The following is an 8,849-nucleotide window of genomic DNA, read 5'->3' as shown; positions in this document are numbered from 1 at the left end:
CATTTTATGTGTAACCATTTTTTTGTGGGACCGTTCCAAAAACAAATCATATTTCCTTATTTAGTAATTATTTAATGACATCATTCTGATTTTATCCTTAGTGGGTCTCACTTATTAAGAAAAGACAACTAAAAAATAGTACTCCCTTCGTTTAAAAAAGAATAATCTACTTTGACTTGACACAAAGTTTAAAAAAATAAAAAAGACTTTTGAATCTTGTGGTCTTAAATTAAAGTTGTGTCAATGTACCAAAATATCCTTTAATCTTGTGGTCCCAAATATCCCACGTGGAAAGTTGAAATTAAAGTATTGCCCAAAAAGAGAAAGAGATCATTCTTTTTTAAACGGACTGAACAGGAAAGTAGGTCATTCTTTTTGAAAGGGGCAGAGTAAATATTTAGATAAATAATTTTGTAAACTTTACAAAGTGATTATTTATTTCTTAAATTTCGTGCTCGATTAAATGCTGAAACGGAGATTGTACTATTTTTCTTAATCCACCCTACCAAACCACCCTTCAATATTTAAATAAATTAGAACGCCAATAACTCAGTGCATCAGTTATTTATTTATTTATTTATAGCTGAAGACTGAAAAAGCGATTTCTACGAGGCGCAAACTGAGAATCTTTTTTTTTTCTTTCTTCTCCATGGCTATGGCGATTCATTCAAATTTCCTTCTAAAACCCTAACTATTTCTATTTTCTTCTCCGTTTTCCTTCTTCCCGAACCTTCTAGAAACTTCTATAATGGCGTTTTGGTGGCCTTTGATTGTTATCGGGTTCGCATTTGGGATCTGTAAATTACTGTTGTTGCTCATTCCTTCTAATGTTCCTGCCATTGACGTCGACACTTCTGATGGTAAGCTTCTCACCAAAACGACGTAGTTTTTTTTTTTTGCTTATTATGTTAGCTAAAATTATAGCCGGGGTCAGCCTCTCTACTTCTTCGGAGGTAGCGGTATGGACTGCGTACGTTTTACCCTCCCCAGACCTCACTTTGTGGGAATACACTGGGACGGTTGTTGTTATTGTTGATGATGATGATGATGTTAGCTAAAAGTATGTGACTTATTTTTTAAGCTAAATTTGATACTCAAAATGACGTGAGTATGCATATGTAGACGCTTCAAATTGTGTGCATTGTGTTAGTTGAACGCTCCAACTTACTATAAAATGATCATTTAGTATGTGGCATGTTAGTGTCGAGTGTACACGAGGCGTAGTTGGATGATTTGTATGGTTGAGTTGTTAGTTGACACACCGGAGGCTTGTGAAGTGGAATGTGCTTGTAGTTACTCATTTCGTCACGATTTATGTGATACTTTTCGCTTATGAAGAGTCATTTTGACTAGTCTTCGAGCTTAATTGGGTTAGATCGACTTGATATTTTAGAATTAAATTTTAGGTATAATAAAAATAAATAGACACTCGACTTGGCCTCAACGGGCAAGTAAGTACTGCAACTTTGAGTATGCACGTCTAGATGCTTCAACTTGTGTGCTTTGTGTAAGTTGAATGCTCCAACTTATTATAAAATGATCATCTAGACACCTCTAACATTTATGTGAAATGTTAGCGTCGAGTGTCCACGAGGCGTAGTTGGATGAGTTGTGTTGTTCGGTTGTTAGTTGACACAACGGAGACTAGTAAAGTGGAATGTGCTAGTATTTATTCATTTCGTTATGATTTATGTGACACTTTTGGCTTATGAAGAGTCATTTTGACTAGTTTTCGAGCTTAATTGGGTTACATCGACTTGGTATTTGAGAATTAAATTTTAGGGATAATAAAAATAGATAGACACTCAACTTGGCCTCAGTTGGCAAGTAAGTACTCCAACTTTGAATATGCACGTGTAGATGCTTCAACTTGTGTGCACTGTGTCAGTTGAACGCTCCAACTTGTTATAAAATGATCATCTAGACACCTCTAAAATTTATGTGAAAATTGAAATGTTAGCGTCGAGTGTCCACGAGGCGTAGGGGGATGAGTTGTATTGTTCTGTTGTTAGTTGACACACCGGAGACTAGTAAAGTGGGATGTGCTAGTAGTTACTAATTTCGTTACAATTTATGCGACAATTTTCGCATATGAAGAGTTAATTTGACTAGTCTTTGAGCTTAATTGGACTAGATCGGCTTGATATTTTGGAATTAAATTTTAGGCATAATAAAAATAAATAGACACTTAACCTGGCGTCAGCAAGTAAGTACTCCAACTTTGAGTATGCACATCTGGATTCTTCAGCTTGTGTTCATTGTGTTGGTGGAACACTTCAACTTACAAAATGATCAGAATTTGTGTGATGCATCAATGTCAAGTGACCATGAGATACAACAGGGACGAGTTGTAGTATTAAGTTGTTAGTTGAGACTAAGTTGAGGTGTTTAGATATTCACTCTCAAAGTTGGCGAGCACTTGCTAGGTGAGTTCAAGTTTGAGTGTTTATTTATGTATTATGCTACAGATAAACGAACACTTAAATTTTGGCTTTAGTTGGTGATACAAATCAGTCCACCAAGATGCCAAAACAGTCCACAAAACGTGAGAAGAACAAGCAACACAAAGGGATACAAGATGACAAACACAAAAACACACGGATTTGCAAAATAATGAAAGGATAGATAGTGAGACCAATATTATTACAAGATTAAGAACCAAGTATATTTCAACATTAACCCCTAATGAATGTAATAATCAAAAACACACTCTTACGGTGACCGCCAAGGTAATCGACTCACCTCAAGATCCACCGTTTCCAAGCAAAGAACAATATTGGCTTTTTCAACCCCAGGATGACTTTTCCAAGTCCTAACTAAGACTATACTAAGGTGGTCTACTCTCAAGAGAGAGGATTTCAAGTTTTCAATCTTTCATCTTTCATAAACTAACTAGCAAATGAACTAATAGAACCTATTTATAGTCTAACTTATTACATTACAAAATGACCACAATACCCTTAATGAGAAGGGGTGGTCATGGAGTGTTACTTGGACAAGGCTAAGTAACCAAAATGTCCTTAATGAAGGCCCTAAACCGTGAGTCCTCAATCTTCAATGCTCCAAGCAATCTTTCACACGTGGGATTGCTCTTTGGTGTACTCAAATCGGCCCCTCCATGTAGGATCCCGTTTCCTTAATGTGACCAAAGCTTGATGCCCCACGTACCGACTTCGAATGATGTCATTGAAAGCTAAGGCGGCCATTTGAATCGTATCAGTTGGCAAGGAAGTACTCTTGCTTTGACAGTGCACATCTAGACAACTCAACTTGGTCTTAACTGTCAACTGTATACTCCAACTCGCTAGTGACGTGAGTCGGGACACAAATTTTGTAGGTGTCGAGATGATTATTTATAAGTTGGAGTCAACTCTCACAATGGAGACGAATTGAGGTGTCTAGACGTTCATACTCAAAGTTGGAATATTTACTTGTCAGCTATGGCCATGTTTGAGCGTGTGTTTATTTATTATGCCTAAAATTTAGATGTTCAAAAGTTATACCGCAAATAGTATCAGTTGATATTCTTCTCATGCCAAGATGTTGAAAATATATAATTAAAGATAAATGATGGTCAAAGTCGATATACTTTGAATCTCAGAAAGCAAAAAGGTGTCACATAAATTGGGACAAACTGAATAGGCTATTTCATTTATTTTCGTGCTCCTCATGGTTTTACAGTGTTGATATTTTGAATCTATTACAATGTTGGGTTGTTAATAGAATTCTTGGTCTTGTAGTGTTGGATGACGGGAATCAGACTAAAGACAACAGCTTCATTTATGTAAGTAATGAATGAAATGCCTACTTGCTTAGATTGAATTTTGGTGTATGCTCTTTTTCTTTTTCAAATGGACTTTGCTCTCTTACTTTTGTGGAACTTTTTATGGTTCATTTGGAATTTTGCACATTTAGATTCCCTCGAGAAGGCATACGGACAAAGTTCAGTGCTATGAACCTGCAACAATGAAGTACCTGGGTTATTTCCCGGCACTGAAACCTGATGAGGTCAGATTTTTGTTCTAATACAAATATGATGTTTGTGTTCCGTTATACTAAATGTCAAGTTCTCCTGTCGTGCACTAAACTAACTTTTCCTCTTCCCTCCTTCCCTTTGTACATTGTACACTATCTAAAGTTTTTTACACTATCTAAAGTTTTTGTCTGAAGTTTTGCATAAAGATACTGAGTCATGTTATAAAGATTATTGGGCATTCAGCTAACTGTTTCTTTTTACTGCCGCTTATTATCATAGAAACTTTATGTGATAAATGTATACATGAACTTCAAGATAGGTTTTCTCTTATAAATAAACGAAACTGGGGTGCTAAGATTAGCATCATAAAAACAATCCTAACTTGCCATACTTTTGCAACACGGTAGGCCATGTCATAGTTAAAGTGGTGGACGTTCCCCGTGGTTTGCCTTATCTTTCTCCACCTCACATCTGCAATCTTATTAATTTCCTCGCTCTTCGCCCCTTAAACCAGCATCGAAGGCCTTTTTGTGAGGTATATGCATGCAAGCCAAATGCAATTAACAAACTAAATCATGCTCAGGTTAAGGAGCGGGTTGGGCAGGCAAGGAAAGCTCAGAAGATATGGGCAAAGAGTAGCTTCAAGCAAAGACGCCAGTTTCTACGTATACTTCTGAAGTATATTATTGAACATCAAGACCTTATATGCAAGTAAGGAACTTAACAGTTAAAACTGGCTAACTGCTACTTTACACTGCCAACAGTATTGACACATATAATTATGCCGGAGGAGCGTAATGATTGACACCGAACTGCTATTGCTCCATGTGTTGGTTTCTTCAAAGTTCTCTGTCTAACAATTCTCAACATAACTAATGATATAATAGAGAGTCTCACTTATCATAAATAACCAAAAACAAAAGTAGCAGAATAATCTCATGATTATGAAAACCTACCTTTGGTCCAATTTCTCTTTTCTCTCACATATGACACAATTTAATTTTGGTCTTAAGAGTTAGTTGCATTGGAACTGCCTCTTATTCATGCTAAACTGCTACTTATCTTCGTATTTTCATTTGACTTGATGGGATGATTTCGCTGAACAACTTTTGGCAGCATCTCTTCACGTGATACTGGAAAAACAATGGTAGATGCTTCCTTGGGAGAAATAATGACTACATGTGAAAAAATCCATTGGCTTCTTTCAGAGGGTGAAAAGTGGCTAAAGCCTGAATACCGGTATGTTATTCAAATGCTTCCTTGCATTTCAATAAAAAAGTGGATTCATAACTTACATGGTTTCTATCCTTGATACCTAGGGGGTAAAGGAAATTTATGGTTGTGTGTTGTGGTGGCTTGCAGTTCATGTGGAAGATCAATGCTTCACAAGGTTGCAAAAGTGGAATTTTCTCCTCTTGGTGTTGTTGGTGCTATTGTTTCATGGAATTACCCATTTCACAATATCTTCAATCCAATGTTGGCTGCAGTCTTCTCAGGGAATGCTATTGTGATAAAGGTCTTTTTTCTTTTCCAACTTCGTACATTGCTTGTTTGCTCACGGATAGAACTTTAGTAACATGGAATGCAATTGGGAAATATTTGAGATGAGCATGCTTAAATGTAGCGATCAGATCTTGAACTTTAAATATAGACACATAAATAGACCTGCAAAATATGCAACCTCATGGAAGCAAACTACCAAAAGAAACTGCGGTTTTTGACTTTTGACAAATCACCTCTTTGTTACCTTAGGTCTCAGAACATGCAAGTTGGTCTGGGTGTTTCTATCTGCGAATAATTCAAACTGCTCTTGCAGCAGTTGGAGCTCCTGAGAACTTGGTAGAAGTTATAACAGGGTATGGATTATACAAACATTTATCCTTTGTGCTCTGAGTTGATTTGTTATACATTTTTAAAATTTCATTGGCAGCTTTGCTGAAACTGGAGAAGCACTAGTATCATCTGTCGACAAAATTATATTTGTTGGATCTCCTGGTGTGGGCAAAAAGGTAGACTCTGCCTGAACATAGAATACATGCTTATATTTTCTGCTCTAATATGGATCGACTTAACTTCCACTTTCATTGTCTCTATACCTTTGACTTACTTTTCTTTTCTGCTAAAATTATAACTTCTAATGTTCTGACGTAATGTTCAACAGATTATGCGGAGTGCTTCAGATACACTGATACCAGTTACCCTTGAGCTTGGTGGAAAAGACGCATTTATTGTCTGTGAAGATGTTGATGTGCCACAGGTATAAACTTTTCCAGTCTGCTTCTATTTTGGGGGTCAAATACATTTGATTGCTTTCAACTATGACAGGAAAATCATTGAAATATCTCTATGAGAAGTTAAAGAAAGAAGATCATTCAACTAGATCTTTTTCTCATGAGTCTTTAAAGAACAAAGTAAATTTGATGCAGGTTGCACAAGTCGCTGCTAGAGGAGCTCTCCAATCAAGCGGGCAGAATTGTGCTGGTGCAGAACGCTTTTATGTTCACAAGGACGTTTACTCTTCTTTTGTTGCTGAAGTTGTTAAAATTGTGAAATCGGTTACTGCTGTATGTAACTTTTCTCATTTGTGCCATATTTTCAACTCGATGCATTGTAAAATCTTTGTACTTCATGAAACATAGCATTTTTGCATATAGTGGCTTTTTGTCTTCTTATTTAGATGGCTTACTGATCCTATCTAAATTCTAGTTTGAAGATCATATAATTGTAAGCAGTAGAAGTATGAGTTTACCTGGAAATGAGAGAGAAATACACAATAGTTGCCTGAATCCTAAACAGAAAACTGGTTATTCTCTCTCTGATGACTTTGAAATTCGGGATTTTGCTAGCATAGTCTTATTTTCTGAAATATTTATGTAATCAAAACTGAAGATTTTATTGTAGGGACCTCCTCTGTCCGGGAAGTATGACATGGGAGCCATATGCATGCAAGAGCATTCTGAAAGGCTTCAATACCTAGTAAATGATGCTCTAGACAAAGGTGCTGAAATTATTGCTCGAGGAAGTGTAGGCAATATTGGCGAAGGTGCTGTTGATCAGTACTTCCCTCCTACTGTGATTGTAAATGTAAATCACACAATGAAATTGATGCAGGAGGAGGTATCATCATTATCTTTTTAGTTACTACTGAGATAAAGGTGGTATAATTTACTCCATATGGCTATTGCTTGCAGGCTTTTGGACCAATACTGCCGATAATGAAATTCAGCTCTGATGAGGAAGCTGTTCAGCTTGCAAATGATTCAAGCTACGGGCTTGGTTGTGCTGTATTTTCGGGCAGTCAGCGTCGTGCTAGGCAGATAGCTTCACAATTACATTGTGGAGTGGCTGCTGTCAATGACTTTGCATCAAATTACATGTGTCAGGTACCTGTAGGCACCAGGCTCTTGAGCCATTTTACCAAAGAGTTTGGCATACTTATCTGTGACTATTTGCTATAATGGTTGAGGTATGAGTACAAATTAGAGAGAATTTTGTGAACCTCAGACAAGTACCCTGTTGCATCTGCTCGAGAACTCCATTACTGATTGCCATATATTTTCCTTCGTTATTATTATTTTCAGTAACAAGATCTTATTATTTCTTAACCTTAACATCAAAGGAGAACAAAAAGATCCTCTTTCTGCCCTTAATGTCAGCATTTGCAAATTTGACGAGCTAGAAGCCAGCTTCCTTACCTTCTCTCTTCTACAGCCAAAAGTAACTGTTGCATACACAATCAGCAGTTACCCTACCTTTTCCCTCATGACTCACCCCGATTCTCAACTCCTGATGATCACTCACCCCGATTCTCAACTCCTGATGATCATGATCTTCCCGTGCCTGTCATTGGTCCTGGAACCTTTGCCATGTGCTACCTTGAAATATCTCTTCCAAAGGCCAACTACCTCAAAAGACTTAACTTTTTATGTAAACAGTTGCTTTGTCCAACATTGTTTATCCTCGAAAAGCCCCTTTTGTTTAAGAGTTTGGACCTCCCAACACCCCTTTTTCTTGTTTCTTTTTAAAATCTAGCCTTCTAACATTTTCTCCTGAACAACAATATGCAGTCCCTGCCATTCGGCGGAGTCAAAGACAGTGGATTTGGAAGATTTGCTGGTGTTGAAGGCTTACGAGCTTGCTGTCTTGTAAAGTCCGTTGTGGAGGACCGTTGGTGGCCTTTTATTAAAACCAAGATACCCAAGCCTATTCAGGTGAGTTGCTCATCTATTGTAATCATGCCGTCATTCATACATTTCATGTCATAGTAAGTACATTTTACCCCATCTTTTGCAGTATCCTATTGCTGAGAATGGATTCGAGTTCCAAGAATCTCTGGTGCATACTCTTTATGGTTTGAACATATGGGATCGTTTACGCGCATTGGTGAATCTTTTGAAAATCCTCTCAGAACAACCTACCCCGACGAGCAATCGGAGGAGAAACGACTAAGACACTGCTCATCTCAGAACTTGATGCATTTACCTCTATCTGGCGCAGTTACTTTCAAAGTTGAACTCCCACTTATGTTTACCGATGATCACTAGGATGATCAATTTTGGTTTTGTGTCAGGATTATTCAGATCAATTCGAATTAATTCTAACCAGCTTTCATTCATATGAAATTGTGGCTTTGTTAAACACACACACAAACTTTGGACTCCAACACCCTGCATCAATCCATAGGCTATAGGCTAACAGATACGAAAAATCACAAGAAATTTTTAATTCCTGCTATTTTGCTCATGTCTTTAAGAAACACCTCTCCAAAGCAAAACATCTCATTTAATAGGTCCTCAGGAGCGGACCCAAGAAATTTCACTCAAAACGCATGCCTTCATCAACTCATATTAATACACACAAAAAAATTGTAAAA

General features: G+C 37.2%; 1 protein-coding gene across 1 annotated transcript; it reads left to right on the top strand.

Annotated features, from left to right (window-relative positions):
- Positions 1-451: 451 nt before the first annotated feature.
- On the top strand, positions 452-8,598 carry LOC107851273 (aldehyde dehydrogenase 22A1). The gene is made up of 14 exons (XM_016696226.2): positions 452-860; positions 3,741-3,784; positions 3,916-4,008; positions 4,560-4,687; positions 5,093-5,215; positions 5,339-5,492; positions 5,729-5,832; positions 5,907-5,985; positions 6,138-6,233; positions 6,403-6,540; positions 6,878-7,093; positions 7,168-7,359; positions 8,044-8,187; positions 8,270-8,598. Exons 1-14 carry the CDS (start codon positions 749-751, stop codon positions 8,423-8,425), a joined length of 1,779 nt encoding a protein of 592 aa, XP_016551712.1. The 5' UTR covers positions 452-748; the 3' UTR covers positions 8,426-8,598.
- The last annotated feature ends 251 nt before the right edge of the window (positions 8,599-8,849 follow it).

Source organism: Capsicum annuum, chromosome 12 (assembly GCF_002878395.1).
Source record: "Capsicum annuum cultivar UCD-10X-F1 chromosome 12, UCD10Xv1.1, whole genome shotgun sequence".
NCBI classification, from domain to species: Eukaryota; Viridiplantae; Streptophyta; class Magnoliopsida; order Solanales; family Solanaceae; genus Capsicum; species Capsicum annuum.
The sequence above is the reverse complement of the archived record's forward strand: the minus strand, read 5'-3'. Positions and strand labels throughout refer to the sequence as shown.

Bases quoted from the DNA above. Each gene is read 5' to 3' on its own strand.
- LOC107851273 (XM_016696226.2), top strand. From the start codon at position 749: ATGGCGTTTTGGTGGCCTTTGATTGTTATCGGGTTCGCATTTGGGATC. The intron at 4,009-4,559 runs GTCAGATTTTTG...AATCATGCTCAG, and splicing joins CGGCACTGAAACCTGATGAG to GTTAAGGAGCGGGTTGGGCA. The intron at 5,833-5,906 runs GTATGGATTATA...TTTCATTGGCAG, and splicing joins TTGGTAGAAGTTATAACAGG to CTTTGCTGAAACTGGAGAAG.